The sequence below is a fragment of the Neurospora crassa genome, linkage group I, assembly GCF_000182925.2.
Source record: "Neurospora crassa OR74A linkage group I, whole genome shotgun sequence".
NCBI lineage: Eukaryota > Fungi > Ascomycota > Sordariomycetes > Sordariales > Sordariaceae > Neurospora > Neurospora crassa.
In genome coordinates, this window is record NC_026501.1 from 6,970,921 (window position 1) to 6,985,972 (window position 15,052).

The 15,052-nt window shown below is 52.5% G+C and overlaps 6 protein-coding genes and 1 non-coding gene across 7 annotated transcripts; 4 read left to right on the forward strand and 3 right to left on the reverse strand.

Annotated features, from left to right (window-relative positions):
- Window positions 1-739: 739 nt before the first annotated feature.
- Window positions 740-2,162, forward strand: NCU00847 (hypothetical protein). Its single transcript, XM_958874.2, has one exon. It carries the CDS (start codon window positions 888-890, stop codon window positions 1,953-1,955), a length of 1,068 nt encoding a protein of 355 aa, XP_963967.2. The 5' UTR covers window positions 740-887; the 3' UTR covers window positions 1,956-2,162.
- A 62-nt stretch (window positions 2,163-2,224) lies between these two features.
- NCU00846 (hypothetical protein) lies at window positions 2,225-5,381 on the reverse strand (the record flags this gene model as incomplete). The annotated part of the gene is made up of 6 exons (XM_958873.2): window positions 4,444-5,381; window positions 3,953-4,389; window positions 3,649-3,885; window positions 3,512-3,595; window positions 2,377-3,259; window positions 2,225-2,257 (listed from the first exon to the last, which is right to left on the reverse strand). The coding sequence occupies exons 1-6, from the start codon at window positions 5,212-5,214 to the stop codon at window positions 2,225-2,227; spliced, it is 2,445 nt and encodes an 814-aa protein (XP_963966.1). The 5' UTR covers window positions 5,215-5,381.
- Window positions 5,382-5,700: 319 nt separating this feature from the next.
- NCU16432 (hypothetical protein) lies at window positions 5,701-9,350 on the forward strand. Its single transcript, XM_011395103.1, has 8 exons — window positions 5,701-6,436; window positions 6,523-6,542; window positions 6,610-6,646; window positions 6,727-6,800; window positions 6,861-7,237; window positions 7,297-7,392; window positions 7,469-8,685; window positions 8,839-9,350. The coding sequence occupies exons 1-7, from the start codon at window positions 6,244-6,246 to the stop codon at window positions 7,740-7,742; spliced, it is 1,071 nt and encodes a 356-aa protein (XP_011393405.1). The 5' UTR covers window positions 5,701-6,243; the 3' UTR covers window positions 7,743-8,685; window positions 8,839-9,350.
- Window positions 7,836-9,582, reverse strand: NCU00845 (hypothetical protein). Its single transcript, XM_958872.2, has 2 exons — window positions 8,698-9,582; window positions 7,836-8,624 (listed from the first exon to the last, which is right to left on the reverse strand). The coding sequence occupies exons 1-2, from the start codon at window positions 9,490-9,492 to the stop codon at window positions 7,923-7,925; spliced, it is 1,497 nt and encodes a 498-aa protein (XP_963965.2). The 5' UTR covers window positions 9,493-9,582; the 3' UTR covers window positions 7,836-7,922.
- A 616-nt stretch (window positions 9,583-10,198) lies between these two features.
- NCU00844 (hypothetical protein) lies at window positions 10,199-13,168 on the forward strand (the record flags this gene model as incomplete). The annotated part of the gene is made up of 8 exons (XM_958871.3): window positions 10,199-10,233; window positions 10,296-10,748; window positions 10,928-11,097; window positions 11,157-11,306; window positions 11,360-11,648; window positions 11,723-11,923; window positions 12,067-12,160; window positions 12,241-13,168. Exons 3-8 carry the CDS (start codon window positions 11,068-11,070, stop codon window positions 13,166-13,168), a joined length of 1,692 nt encoding a protein of 563 aa, XP_963964.2. The 5' UTR covers window positions 10,199-10,233; window positions 10,296-10,748; window positions 10,928-11,067.
- A 16-nt stretch (window positions 13,169-13,184) lies between these two features.
- ad-9 (adenine-9) lies at window positions 13,185-14,963 on the reverse strand. The gene is made up of 2 exons (XM_958870.2): window positions 14,301-14,963; window positions 13,185-14,216 (listed from the first exon to the last, which is right to left on the reverse strand). Exons 1-2 carry the CDS (start codon window positions 14,722-14,724, stop codon window positions 13,945-13,947), a joined length of 696 nt encoding a protein of 231 aa, XP_963963.1. The 5' UTR covers window positions 14,725-14,963; the 3' UTR covers window positions 13,185-13,944.
- On the forward strand, window positions 13,376-13,491 carry NCU15604. The gene has a single exon (XR_897781.1). It is a non-coding gene; the product is annotated as a 5S ribosomal RNA (ribosomal RNA).
- Window positions 14,964-15,052: the final 89 nt, after the last annotated feature.

Consider the following 15,052-nt stretch of genomic DNA (forward strand, 5'->3'; position numbering starts at 1 on the left):
GGCCGCAGCGCATTGTGAAACGCGAATCGAATCGCGACGTCTAGTTCTAGACCCTTGCATTAACATGCGGCGCATGCGCTGAAGAATCCCATCGGCAATCAAAGTGGTATTCATGAAATAGAGGTTACCTTCGTTCCTAGTAATCCACTTGACCATGGACCGTAGTGTAGTGGAGAGCTGGTGGTCTTTTGGGCTATTGTCGCCTTGCAGATGGAGAGTACCTAGGAAGAAAGGCAAAGATAATTGAGAGACACAGCACATTCGAGACTCGGAGACCTCCATGGACACAGGGGCATCTGCCCGTTCGGCATGAAATTTTGCCTGTCATGGGAGAGGCCAGCGGCGGACCTCCAACCTAAGCAAAGCAACTGAAAGTCGTTAACAGTTGCACTGCAAAGTCCCTTGTGATTCTGTTAACGTTCTTTCACTCAGTTGATTTGCCCACTCGTACACTCGCAGCATGGCGACAACAACCCAAACCACCACACTCCAGTTCACACACCCACGGTGACAAATCCACAGCACGAATACCTTCCTCACAGCCCGTCACATAAACTAAGACCATTAATTATTACCTGACGCAATTCGCAGAAACGCCATGGAAATAAAGTCGCTGATGCAATCACAACAACATTACCAAGCCGCCAATGGTATTACTAATCCATCTCGGCGAATTGTGGAGATATCGCCAGCGGGACTACCGGTGGCGCAATCCGGGCCCCGCCTATCCCGCCTTTCCCGCAGTCGTCCGAACCGTTATATATATAACTCCCCGCGTTGTACGACAACATCTCCCGGACGCCGTCAAAATTCACACGGAGCAGAAGCATTTGATTGATACACACACACATATCTGCATCATCAATCTCACACAGCGGCAGTAGTCAATGCAAGCAGTCACTACTTCACTCATAAGGACCACCATCAGAACTCCACGCATTCCTGGGCATTTACTCCGAAAACAACAACCCGCTCGCACTATCACCACAACCCCAACCACAACCGCCAAGATGACCACCGGTACCTTCCGTTACGCCGACCCAGCAACCATCAACCGCTCCACCACCCCCTTCGTCAAGTCCTGGTCCAAAGTAGACGTCGACTACTCGTCCTTCTCGCGCGTCTCCGTTTCCAAGCCCGTTCACGACCTCCGCTCTGCTGTTGAATCCTCCCCCTCCGATTTCGGCGTCGACGTCTCCGGCTTCGCGCTGTACACCCACCCAGCCAAGGAAACCGCCTTCACCGACGAGCGCGCCATCTGGTCGGGGTACTACGCCGAGGTGGAAGCCTTGCTGCGGGAGAAGTTGCCAGGGATCAAGCGCGTCGAGATCTTTGACCACACCATTCGAAGGAACAACGGTTCGGCAGCCAGGAGGCCCGTGCAGCAGGTGCATGTCGATCAGACGCCTGCTGCTGCCGCCACGCGCGTCCGGAGACATGTGTCTCCCCCCGAAGAGGCCGAGAAGCTGCTGAAGGGGAGGTACCAAATTATCAACGTCTGGCGGCCCATTTCGCACCCGGCGACCGACTTTCCGCTGGCCTTTATTGATTGGCGCTCTACTTCGCCGGGCGATCTGGTTCCTATTGATCTGCTCTACCCCAAGCGGTCTGAGCCTGAAGACGACGGCGATGATCGCGGCAAGGAGGTAGCCCCTGCTGAGGAGACATACCCCAAAACGGAAGGGTATGAAGTCAAGGGCGAGACGTACGGCGTTGTTCCGAATGAGACACACAAGTTTTATTATGTCAAGGATATGAAGCCCGAGGAGGTGGTGCTCATCAAGTGCTTTGATAGTTGGGGCGAGGGGCTGGAGGAGCCGTGGGGAAAGGGAAAGAAGGGAGTGGCGGGCTGGACGCCGCATACGGCTTTTGTGGATCCCGCGACGCCCGAGGGGACACCGGGACGGGAGAGTATCGAGGTTAGGTGCTTGGTGTTTTATGAGGATGAAGAGTAGGAGGCTTGTGGGAATGGAGACTGTTGGTAGTGTGCATGGTATGCTGATGGGTGGTATGGGCGAGCGATGCATGATCGGGGACATTCCGTTTACCGGCACCCTTTTTGCCGATTTTTGTTTTTGGGGGTATCCATAAATATGTACAAGACGGCAAATGAAACAACAAAAAAAGAACTTGGTATGTCACCTATCACCATAAGCCTTCGCTTTCTGAATCGTCATCGTCGCGCTTCCTTTTGATCCCGTGCGGAGAGTGGTCATAGGTTGGATCATCGGCTGGGGTGATCAACTTGATCCCTTTTCTGTGTTCCCAAAGTCGCCTTATCCAAGATGTCTCCAAGATGCGTCTCGTTCCGGCAATATCACTCCCGCGCGACCAAGAACAAAGTCCAACGGAAGGACTTTCAACGAGTTCCACAACCTCCTCGGTAATGTATGCTCTCTCTGAAAGACTCTTGCGACGCCCCAGAAGCAAGTAAAGCTCCTGCAAATCCTCCTCGTCCTCTTCATGAAGTTGGTCCCATCGCCCCTTCAGTTTCATTCTGGCCCTGCGCTTCAGATACTCTTCGAGTGTAAGGGACTTGAGAGCTTCGGCCTTATCGAGCTCCTTCGACTCTGAGTCTGTTTTGTCGTCGCGGTCATGATTTGGCTTAGGGTTCCGCGGAGTCACTGTGCTCCCGGCAGGCGAAGCAGATGTGGGGGAGCTTCCAGGCGAGACGATCCTGGCTAACGTTGGACGTCTTGGTGTATACGGCTCTTCGATGGATGGATCCGCTGGATCATATTCAGAGACCCATGCTGGATCTGGACCGGTACCCTCCGCAAAGGACCAGTCCACGAGATCTCTCGCCGTGAGCAAGCCGCTGTATGTTGGGTCATACTGTAGGATGCTGTGGCGAATCTCTTCCAATTCTGCGCATGACTTCGCAGCCATCTTTCTCCGTTCAAGCCAGTCATTGTTGGACGTAGAGCGCTTCTTTACCACCAAAGTAGGAGGCTGCGTGGACGTATCAAGACTGGTGGAAACACGGGTGTCTTTCCACAACCACTGGGCCAAGTCCCGTTCGAGAGCTGTCCATCTGAACCTCGCTGTCTCTTGGCTTGCATCCACCAAAAAGCGGTACCCTTCCATGGCAACATGGTCTCTGGTATCAACCGGATGGGATGGCTTCCGTGACAGATCCTGGGGACAGTTTAAGCGAGCTTGTACTGGCTTGACCAGTATCCGGTACCACTGCTTCAGCAATGCGACGCATATTGGCTCTCCTAACCGCCCAATTCTGGCTGCATGTGTAAAGATATTACTAAGACAGAACACAAAGTCAGGGTGAAGACAGTCCCATTGCTTGATCGATCTGCTGAGACCAGCTATCCACGCTGGGTAGAGGCTGTAATCGACCGCCCTTGTGAGGTATAGGAGAAAGTCAATGATAGAGGTAGCGATTTCTTCAGACAGACAGCCAGATGCATATTTGGATATGTGTCGGGTTGTGAGGAAGTGATCGAATTGAATGAACCTTTCGCAAAGTAGCCGTTTGTTTCGGGCGCCAATGTACGTGCCTATATATTTGATAAAACCCGCGATCCATGGCATTGGCTCCGTGGGCAGCTGCATTTGATTGACAACAGCCGTGATGAGTCTAGTTCAAAGTTAGCAACTATGCCTGAACGCTATGAAGGGCACTCGGCATACTCTTGAACAATAGCCGCTTTGCTGTCAAAGCGGAGCGCGGCCTTGGCTAGGGCTTCTCCATCCTTTAGTGAGCAAAGGGCACTTGTTCGCAAGTCGTCGGGAATGAGCAACGGTTTGAGCCATGATGACGCAAGTAGGTAGGGTAGGGAATGTTGACTAGTGATTTGCTTTGGCAAGTTGAGCGCGAACATGACTCTATCATGCATGTTCTCGTAAGACAAGATGACCTGGGTTAAGCTATTCATTTTCGGGTACACGTTAGCTACTTGGATACGTGTGGTGGATGCTAAACGATGGAACGAACCATTTGTTGAGATACGGAGCCCAAAAATTCATCAGGCGCCTGCTCTTGACGAGGCGGTGGAGCCAGGGGATGAAGGATTGATGGTCGGGGGCGCTATCGAAAGCGCTTTGACGAGTGCAAGCCCGAAGAAAGAGCGTATGGTCGCATTGCTCGCCGGCCAACATGAGTATTTGAGACTTCACTACGGGGGTCATCATAGCTTCAGCGTTTAGCGACCCCCACGAGGCAGTAGTCATAACTTGGTACAACATATCAACGACGAGATAGGCATTGTGGACTGTCAGGCTGGGCTTGGGAAATCCGGTGTGATTCTCAAGTGCTAATCCCAGAAAGTACTTTGCGATATTTTGGATTTGATGGTCCGGCCAGGGAGAAGGAGCGACGACCGCGGAGGACAGTACGTATGGGGATTGCGCTTGAGGTATGAGGAGGACAGTCTGCCATATGACACTTTAGCACACGGTCAAACATACAGCTAGTGGCAGACTCACATCTCTGTACCAGGTTTGCTGGGTCCATTTACGGTCCGGCTGTCCAAGGCCCGGCGGCACCGGGTATTCTGCATCAGGCTGGTTACGGAACAGTTCCTCGTGTATTAGACCATGAACCGTGTGTAATAGGGAAAACCTGGTTGCATGGTGGTCGTGAGCCCACGGCGGCAACACGACTTCCCCATCCAAGTCGTATACGGACATGATCTCAACGTCGAACAAGGCGCTAGTAAGATCTCGGCAACGCAAATGTTCGAAGAGGCCGGATTCGGGGTCGTGATCGGGCCAACGCAGAAAACTCTGGTAAGGTTTTGAGATGGTGGGACCAGACCACAAGGCCCTGACGCTGGCGAAGAACACGTCCCAGCCAGCAGCTCTTGCGCCGCGGCAGACAATTTCCATCCGTCGCGCCGCATCGTGGTCTAATTGTCGGAGGGAATTAAAGCATATCCCTTCGGTGCCTGGGAGGCCGAAAAGGATCGCCGAAGGCTCTGGATGCAAGTATTTTTCCGGCCACGACAGCAGTGACTCGCAGACCAAAGAGGCATCCGCTTTCTCGTAGGCGGTTCGCAAGACTCTAAAGAATGGCGAGCTCTGCGGTATCACCCTAGGCGGAGGTACAGGGATATACAACGGAGGATAGTCGGTTTGTGTTGCCGTATCGACCATCACAGCTTTGACATTCGGACCTGAAATTGGGTCGTGGACTTGAGGAATGTCGGATTGCGAATCGCCGGCAGGGGCCGCTACAAACGGCGGCGGATGAGACATTGCAGTGTGCGGGATGCCGCCGATCACATCAGGGCTAGGTAGATAGGTAGAATTCGAAATGCAACTTTCAGAAACCCAGAAAAAGTCGTGGCTTCCACTTTCCAGGATAGTGGAAGGAATGACTTATTGCAGTGTAAAAGCTAGAGGTAAGGACGAATCCAGGAAAACACGAAAGAGGCCATCAAGGTTCCCACCCATGGCGGGGTAAATTTCAGGTGTAGAGGGGCAGGGGCATACGCGACGCGTTCTACATATTTCCCGCACGAATCACCCTAGCGAGATAGGGGCTGATCTATGCGATTAAGCCGACTGCAGGTGACCAATCGTAGAATCCTCTGCGCACATCCCATGCAACTAACGAACATTGCAATGTTTTGGGTACTTTTGCTTCTTTTACACTGCAACTTCCTTCCTCGATCGAACATCGTGTCTTGGTCTTCAAGCTCACCCTTTCATCACTCTTCCAATGAATATGTCTACGTAGTAAGCACACCAAATGAATCTCGATCACTGGGTCGATCACAATCCGAACCCCGGCCTCATCAATCCGGCACGGTGAGGCCAGGCAACGACCCGTACCGTTGTGCATGCCCGGAACTAGCGTGTAGTAAAAAGTTCCATCGATCCCTCGATCCTCGCCGCCACGCGCTCCATTACCATCACAGACCCTCAGTCGTTAGCACTACTGTAGTGCCTGGAAGCGATGAGCGGTGATCGTGGATGGACGCCCTACGGACCATGGAAAGGAGTGCGGCAGTTTGAGGAATGGTCTGGGCTGAGAGCAGTGAAACGCCAATCTCTACCCGCTCCAGCCTAACCCCTTCTGTCTAGATCCCCTCGCGCGTCGGTCCCGCAAGTCACAAACGGGGTGGGCCTTTGCTGACTTTGTCTGACCTTCATGACAAGAATAAACGTCCTAGCGGACGAGATAGGAGATTGCAAGCGAATGCCCTTTTAAAGACTGCGATATCACGCCGCCCTCATTCTGTGCAAGGCCGCACTCTGGCATTGAACTGCACGTCTTGATCCATGGACGTCCAACATCAAAGCCCATCCAGCAATGTTTTGGTCGCGCGAATGAGGAAGCCACATGGTGAAGGTGAAACGCTTGTCCCTCAACTTATTGTAACTGCTTGGCTTGTTCCCGTCTTCCCCGCCATATTTGTCTGCGCTAGATTTTACACGACCCGCCGCATCCTAAAATCCAAGCCAAAGGAAGATTGTAAGCTCAAAGAACCTGCCTCCCAGAATCAGGTGTATTGATCCTAAGGGAAGTGCTCAGCTTCGCTAACTCTGCGTACAACACAGGGTACATTCTCGTTGCGTTGGTACGATACCAAACATATGAGCATACCTACCTATCAAGGATCCAGGCTGAACTAATGTTTTCTCCAGATATTCTCCATCCTCTTCTCGGTATCTGTAACGATACGTATGTGTCCTCGTCTTTCCTCTGCACCACCAAGGTTAAAGTTTGAGACAAGGGGGCTAATCTCAGGGGTGTTCACCTAGAAACACAATATGGGCTTGGTAAGCATTTGGATGACCTTCCAGATTTCAAAAATACCTACACCAAGTATCTTCTCGTATGTCATTCTCATATCCCATCTTCGAAACAGTCCCCCGGTACTTACCACGTCCTTCAGATCAGCGCATTTGGAGTCACTGGCACGTATCCAATTGCCAACTTCTTCACCAAATTCTCAATTCTCTCTTTCTACCTGCGCTTTACAACGAGCCGTGGCTTCACTTATACCGTCTATTCCACCATTGCTCTCGTCCTTGCCTTCAATTTTGTCGGGGCAACAGGCGTCCTTTACTGGTGCCAACCGATCGAGACCTTCTGGAAGCATTGGGAGGGAGGAAAATGCGTGGAAAGTGATACCTGGTATATATCGCTCCTGGGAATCAATGTTGTGACTGACGTCATTATCTTGTTGCTGCCCATATTTATCATCAGGCCCTTGAGAGTGGCGTTCGCTCAAAAGGTTGCCATCGGCGCTATCCTGGGGACAGGCGGCTTGTAAGTTCTCGCAGCCCACACTTTCGAACAAGGCTGTAGCTGACGCGAAGGCAATCCAGCGTGCTGGGAGTCAGCCTTTTTCGCTTCATCTTGACAATCCTGGATAGGGAAGATGAAGATCGCACTTGGCGCCTGGCATTCAACTATATCTGGGGGCAAGTAGTCTTTTCAAACCCCGTGGCGACACTCGTTCAGTCAAGCTAACCAGATTCACGCTCTTGACCGTAACAGCATAGTAGAAATGAACGTCGCCATCATATGCGCTTGCATGCCCTGTCTAAAGCCATTGCTCGTACGCTTCTTTCCTCGGGCTCGCTGGCTGAGAGTAGTCCCGCAGCTGAGAGACTTGGAAACTATATCAGACGCCAGCATGACGGACCGAGAGACCTCAATCGATGTAGCGCAAAGGCGAATCGACTGGACAGCATTGCGGGCAAGCCACGCTGTAGAGAATGACGCAGAAGTAGCACCAACGGACCTGACGTCCAATCGAAGATGTAGTTAACCCAGAAAGAGAAAGGCCAGGGGACCGAAATCAGGACAAGCACCAGGCGACAGCTCCGGCAACAACATCTGGAAGCACAAGCTAGACAACGTCCTCAAAATTCTACATACCACCCTTTAATACCAGTCAAACACCAAAAACAGAAGTACTTGACCCGTCACGAATCGCTTACTGGCCCATTCACTCAACCCTCTTTGCATTCAACGCCATCGCAACCGGATCATCGTCATCCTCCGTCTCCTCCCACTCCTTCATCGTCATCCTCTTCACCTTCTTCTTCCCAGCCCTTTCCCTCTCCGCCTCCGCCTTGGCGATCTCCAGCTCCTGGAACACGTTCGGATCCCTCTGCACCATCACTTGCGGCGGGATCCACATCCGTTTCTTCTCCTCGGGCTCCTGATTCCAGATCCGGCCGAAGTCCGCAATTTCCTCCTGTTCTTCTTGCTCCTCCTGCTGCTTCCTTTGCAAATCGTCGCTTCCTCGCAGCAGGGATTCATCCAGCATTTGCCCTGGCCGCCTCCGTTTTAGATTGGATCTCAGTCCGTCATTGAAGAACTGCTCGCTGGTGTAAAAGGCTGTAGGCATATTGTGGATGTTGTTGGGTCCTATACCGAGATAGTAATATGCTTCTGTTTGATAGCTGATGGGCGGTGTGCTGGTGCGGTCTACGATGCCCATGCCCTCAAGGCGGCGAAGGACGCGGTCCACATCTTCGTGGTCGGAGAAGTCGACCGTCTGGACGGCGATTAGCCGATGGTTTGGGTAGTCTATAACGGAAGAGGTGGCGATCCGGGCGGAGGTGCCGAGGATGTTGAGGTCAGTTGCTTGGGCTATTTCCGACCAGACTTTGGTCGCTTCAGAAGTAGGGACGGAAATCATCCACTGGGAAAACAAGTTAGCTTGACAGCCAGTTGGCATTTCAGTAAGGAAAAACCAAGAATATGTTAGTACGTACCTCCCCTCTTACCAACCTAAACTGCCTCGCCTTCCTCCCAATAAAGTCCCTCAGTTCCTCCCGATACCTCTCCTCACTCATCCTCCCAATCCTCCTCTTATACGCCACCTGCTGAAAAAGCGTCATGTACGCATTCCTCAGATTCGCAATCCAAAGCCCAAACCGATGCGGCTCATGCGCCTTCCCATGATCCAAATACCCCTTTACAAAGTACGCCTCCCGATTGGGGTTCTCAACTACATACCACCGCGGCACAAACCGGTCATTCTTCCCGCCCATTTTCGGCCCCGGAACCGGCGGCAGTCTGTCCAGAAAATCCGCGACTGGCTCCCCAGGTTGCCGCACACCCGCTGGCGGCTCGGACCGCTGACTGAGCGAGTCCCACCGCCATGGCGTGCGGTTGTAGGGTTCGCGCAGATGGAGGACTTCTTGGGCCCATTCGTGTTTGGCGCGGGTGCGGTCTTGGATGGTCATTTGTGTTCCGGAGGAGGGGAATGTACGTTGGAGGCAATAAGCAAACCATTCGTCTATTCGCGGCTTGGCGAGGCTTTGGAAGGGCGCGCCGTAGACTTTGCGCAGGATGCGTGAGTACTTGGGGTCGCGATAGATGGCGTCCAGGTGTGAGGGGGTAGTTGGCTCGTCATAGTAGGGTCTGATTTGAGGCCGAGGCAGGTGATTTACTCGGTTTGAGATTTGTAGGGGCACAATTGCTCGGAAAGGGAGCTGTGGCCTTGAGGGCCATTGGGCCATGACGTGTCGTTGTGCGAGCATGCCGCTGGTCCTTGACGCTATCATGGTAGGTGCGGGAAGAAAGTTGAGTACATCGCGAAAACCGCAAGGGTTCAGGGTCGAGTACCTGGGGACTGGGCTCTGGATGGAAGGTAGGGGGAAGGGGGCGGGGCAACACGACAGTGACAATTGTCAGTCATTCAGTTCGAGTGTGGGAACAACGAATGATTACTCCTCTTCGCCTATAGAGGGAAGTTGTGTAACGTGGGAGGCAGCTTCCTTCCCGTCTTCTTGATGTTGCACCTGGACTCTGCGCAAGCCAGGAAGTCACATCCCGTCCCTGTCTATCCTCTCAATTGGATCGATGGAGGGGTAACTGAATTGAGACAAATTCTGCGACGACACTTCGACCTTGACAAGCAGCACTTCCGATTACAGTATATGTCCGAAGCAACGTTCAACACTGAGCTTCTACAGTAGCATTCCATTGCTTTTGTTTCTTTTTTTTTGACCTCACCACTTCGCCGCCACAGAGTGGACAAGCTGTTCTAGGCTCTGCTCCCCTCCTTGACTTCTACCCCCTTTGCCTGATAGGCGCACAGGCCGCTGCAAGCCGGCTGCTTGCTCACCGAGCTAGATACGATCTATCTCGTCCTTGCGATTGGTCGCCTTGTCGTTCGCTCACGTACGATGCTATTTGATTACGGTGTTTCAGTCTGTGCTATACATGGACCTTCGGGTTAGGCGGTGTCAAAGGTGTTTACGCTGAGTTGGTTTGGACCGCTATGCATTATGTACATTCACGCCGTACGAAAGCCCTCTTTGCTATTACCATACTGGAGCGTTGAAGCTAATGATATGCCGTTAAGGTTCGTCAATCCACTCCGTCGCCCTGACCCGCCCCAAATTCTCCATTCTTGACGAGCACCTCCCCGATCCCGTCCGGCGCGAGCCCCTAAGGTTGAATGCATCCACTAGGTCTAGTTTGCCTTGGTGGCTTTCAGCCTCCAGTTGACAAGTTCCACGACCATAGGCTGCTTTTGATACTTCCTTTTTCTGATATGCCCGGCTGCCAGCTGTTCAAAATCCAGCCCTCGGCTATGGCGATGTACTTGATGATTCGCAGACTCATATTCGGGACTAATGGTGTAGGGTGCGCCACGGCTGGTTTCTATTGTGCCTACCTAGCGATCTGGGCTAAGTCTAGATGCTTCTCCTTGGTTGTACAACAACACCCGAAACCTACCTACAGCTGGAGCAGTACGAATAAGAGGTTCTTGAGAGCCTTCTCGCACATATATTGCGGGCTTCTCCCTTCCCAGGTATCTTCGACTTCCTGCTGACTCTTGCATCATAGTCCTTGTTGACACCCCGAGACTTGTTCGCTCCCCTGACTCACACCCTTCATTCTTCTACTCCCACTTCAAGTTATCTGCAATGTTCCACTCTGGAATCTTCGGAAGTGCTTTCACCGGCCCAGCTGACCCTCGCTTTGAACCAGAGCCTGACCGCCGAGGCACGTTTGCCATCTTCTCGACATGTTTCCTAACCCTCGGTCTTTGTGTGTGGACTTCTCTCCATTTTAACGTTCCTGGGCATAATGAAAGCGGCACGAGGCAATTTTCACGCAAGACTGGATGGATGATAATGGGTCTTGTCTGCCCAGAGCTGGTAAGATGTTCTCCCCTTTGTTTTGGTCTTTTCTGCACTAACACCTTGAACGACGAAAGATTGCCTTTGCTGCGTTTCAGCAACACACACAGGCAAACAAGCTCACCAAAGCAATGAACCCACCCGAAGAGACCCGTGGCTACTTTTCACGGTTTTGGACACGCATGTCATCTTGCTTCAGGCGTCGCAGGCGCACAATGGACTTGGAGGTATACTGCACACAAGCCAACAGACGTCGCCAGAAGCTAACACCTTGACATAGACCTCCCCCACACCCAAGTGGACCATGATGCACAGCTTTCTGGCTGTCATGGGCGGCTTCGTTGTCGAAATGAATAATCAACCCAGAAGCGATGACAAGGCGGAGACGCAATCCTTCCTCCCTTGGAAGTCGAACGGGGCATGCCGAACACGGCTTACGCTGGTTCCGGAAGCACTGGCCCTTTTCAAGGAGAAAGGACTAAACTCCCTGATTCCCAAGCCATCACTCGTGCACATACAGGACAAGAGCAAAGGAAACACCCTGGCCAAGGCACTGGTTTGCTTGCAAGGTACTTATCTTCACTACGCTTGCTGAAACCTGTCGTGTTTCTCACAGATGCTAACAAACATAATCGTCTGGCAGCATCATGGTTCTGTGCCCAATGCTTCACTCGGTTTGCCCAGGGTCTAGCAATAAGTTTACTAGAACTCAACACCTTTGGCCATGCAGTATGCACCTTGATCATCTACAGCTTGTGGTGGAGTAAGCCTCTGAGCATTGACGAGCCGGAGAAAATCCCATTCGACCCCGAAGGTATAACTGTGGAGGCAAAGCTTCTTGCAAGTATGTGCACCAAGAGTAGGCTGGACTTCAGAGTGTCAGAATCAGCACACCTTCACAAGGATGTGCAAAGTTTTGTGTTTCCTGTCGAACCAAAAGAAACCGAAAGCTTGAGCACAGGATCAGTATCAACCGAAAGGGACCAGTCAAGAGAAAATTCGGTATGTTTGGCGCTCGACGGACGGCTTTCGAAGATCTCGTTTACACGCCTTTGGACTACCATTTCTCGGACAGGCACAAGTGAGTTTCCAACACATTCGCAGATGCCTGTCAGTATCCGCTGGCCACCAAGTTTGCTAACCACTAGCTAAACCTTGTAGGACTTCTCGAGAGCCTCTTTTCCTGAAGGTGGACAAATCCGAAGATCTTTTGCGCCTTGTTCAAACGACACCTGCGGGGGACAAGGAGAAAGTTGCTTCCGATATGAAGCAGGGTAACGACTGGGATAGTATCGAGTTACGTGGCGCTGGGTTCTTTGACAAGCCTATAGACGATTCAGTCCCAGCGAGACGGTTGGAGGAGATCAGTCGGTTAGTTCCTTATGTGCGGGTCCTCCATTCTGACGTCCGGCGGTGGCAACTCTCCCTTCTCTATGATGATTTCGACACAGTCCCTTCCAACCTCCTGAAGGATCGCATTGGAAACTTTCCTCGGTTTGGAGAACCCGGCACACACTTCGGGTTTTGCTTGGGATTCAGCATCTTTGGATTTATTTACGGTGGTCTCCATTGCGTTGCCTGGAATGCACCTTTCTTCACCGAGATTGAAAAGACGCTGTGGAGGGTGTCGAGCCTTACCATAACAGCCACCATCATCCCGGTCTTCTTCGTCGCCTCGTGGAGCTTGTTTCCGCCGTTCTGGCAAGATCCGTTTGGGAGGATCACCGAGATACACACCGTCCTCCAAAACATCCAAGCGAACGTCAAGCCCGAGGACTGGATCTCCCTACTGATATCATGGGTCATGTGGATTATCCCCATACGCAAGATTGTTCGACTGTTGCCACAGCCCTGGGAAGGCTTTGATCAAGATATGATCAAGGGACTGGCACATGTCGTATACATTTTTCTTCTCATTCTCTTCTTCGTTTACAAGGTCATCTTTGACACTATTGTCATATTGCTTCTTGCCATTTACACCTTGACACGGCTTTACTTGGTGGTGGTTTGCTTCATCAACCTTGCTCATCTCCCGGACTCTGCATACCTGGTACCTAACTGGTCTCGGTATGTACCGCATATCGGCTGACAGTCGGTTTTTTTCCTCAGTCAACATCCCTGGGTTGGGATCATAGAAGTACTATGTCAGTGGCCGTATCGGTTTGTGGATCCTCGATTGTTTACACTAAAAAGGGGTGTTTCACGGAACCCACATTGAAGAGATCGCAGACAACAGCCGTCTTGCTTTTGTCAAATACACATACTTAAACCTATTCCTCGTTCATGTCGATCACATACGACCATACCCACTGGAGAACTCGGGATCCCGTCCGCTCTCCCATAGATAAGCCAGTGAGGGCCAGACTAGTAGTTGGGTCGGTGACGACCAGCGAATCCCTGGTGTTGTATGTTTTTTGTGCTTTGTGGCCAGCTCGAACAACCATCCCTGTCCTCTTCTGACTCATCGTTTTTTGATTGCGACATGGATGTTTTGGCTTTTTGGCCCACGATCCAGAACATCGCCGCGGAAAAGTGTCCTTCATCTTGAACGCCCGTCTCCGTTCTGACCTTTCAGGGAAGCCTTGAAGCGTAGTTCATGTCATCACGCCGGTCTCCCGGTACCCTGTACTAGGTATATTTAGTGTTGAAATGCATAAACCCCTTGGTCTGTTTAGTATCCATCCAACGCGTAGTCCTTTCCGTTCGAAACCTTATTTGCCCTGTCGATTTGCACATCTATGCGGTTGAGCCTGTGATGTTGAACATGGCCCAGGTCCTCGTGTCATGCCGGTGTTTTCGTGTCTATTTCCTTGTCGTCTTTCATCATTGCCATACCACATCCTCATTGAAGCTGCCGACACCAAATCATTTTTGCGCCTGCTGAGAGGCGATGATCTCGCCGGCAATCTTGGCGGTGGCTTCAACAATGAGAGAATGCTCATGGGAGTGTATCCTCTCCTCTAGCTGCTCCAGGCTCTCACCCTCACGGCACTCGATCTCGCGCACAAGGACGGGCGCACCCTGGTCAACGGCCTCGATTACATAGTGCACCATGATGCCGGTCTTGTTGTTCTCCAGCTTTCCAGCCTGGAAGTCGGCGTACGCCCTGTCAATGGCGTGTGTACCGTCATATTTGCCTAGTGCAGAGCGCATGAGATGTCAGCGGACAATCCCGTTTTCCCTCCCACAGCATACAGCCCCTCGTCCCAGCAATGACCTACCAGGAAGCGCCGGATGCAAGTTAATGACCTTGATCCCCCTTTCCGCGATGGGCGCCAAAAAGTGCTTGCCAAAGATATACATCCACCCGGCGAGTACAATCAGATGCGGCCTTTCCGTCTTCTCATCCAGCGCGAGCACCTTCTCGGCCAGGGCAGCATCGTACTTGTTGCGCGCCTCCTGCAACTTCTCCGGGTCCGTCTCACCGCGCTCCTGGAAGCCGTGCGAGATCAGGTTGTAGTACTCCCAAGGGATCCCGGCCTTCTCGGCGCGCGTCGTCGCGTACGCCTTGCCCCTGTTCACGATCAGGCGGGTGATGCGCGCGTTGGGGATGTTGCCGGCGGCCAGGGCGTCGACGAGCGCCTGGAAGTTGGAGCCGTTGCCGGAGGCGAAGACGAGGATGCGGCACTCTGCGGGGGAGGACATGGCGGGCGACTGGGAAGGCCGGTGGCGGATGGGTAAGGGAAGTAGGTATGTGGTCCTTGACGTGTGAAAAGAGAGTGAGAAGTGAAAGAAAAGGGTGAGAGTGTAGCAGTGGTGTCCGCGGATCAAAATTGATGTGGTGTGGTGTGAGTGAGTGAGTGAGTGATTGGGTCCCTAGGTCGTTTTCCTCGGACATGGACCGGACCCAATGACGTGACAGCAGCCGAAATTTTGCTGCAGCGAGTGGAACGGTGGACGGGGAAGCCCCGGAACGAAGAGGGGCTTCAGTGGGTTTCGGTTGGCGCTAGCCCCTGAAAACCCGCCGAACCCC

What these genes read in the sequence shown, in the direction of transcription:
- NCU00847 (XM_958874.2), top strand. Translation starts at nt 888, where the DNA reads ATGCAAGCAGTCACTACTTCACTCATAAGGACCACCATCAGAACTCCA.
- NCU16432 (XM_011395103.1), top strand. Translation starts at nt 6,244, where the DNA reads ATGGACGTCCAACATCAAAGCCCATCCAGCAATGTTTTGGTCGCGCGA. An exon ending in ATCCAAGCCAAAGGAAGATT is followed by an intron (nt 6,437 to 6,522) that starts GTAAGCTCAAAG and finishes CGTACAACACAG; the next exon opens with GGTACATTCTCGTTGCGTTG. An exon ending in CCTACACCAAGTATCTTCTC is followed by an intron (nt 6,801 to 6,860) that starts GTATGTCATTCT and finishes CACGTCCTTCAG; the next exon opens with ATCAGCGCATTTGGAGTCAC.
- NCU00845 (XM_958872.2), bottom strand. Translation starts at nt 9,492, where the DNA reads ATGATAGCGTCAAGGACCAGCGGCATGCTCGCACAACGACACGTCATG. An exon ending in TTAGGTTGGTAAGAGGGGAG is followed by an intron (nt 8,625 to 8,697) that starts GTACGTACTAAC and finishes TTGTTTTCCCAG; the next exon opens with TGGATGATTTCCGTCCCTAC.
- ad-9 (XM_958870.2), bottom strand. Translation starts at nt 14,724, where the DNA reads ATGTCCTCCCCCGCAGAGTGCCGCATCCTCGTCTTCGCCTCCGGCAAC. An exon ending in CTTGCATCCGGCGCTTCCTG is followed by an intron (nt 14,217 to 14,300) that starts GTAGGTCATTGC and finishes GCTCTGCACTAG; the next exon opens with GCAAATATGACGGTACACAC.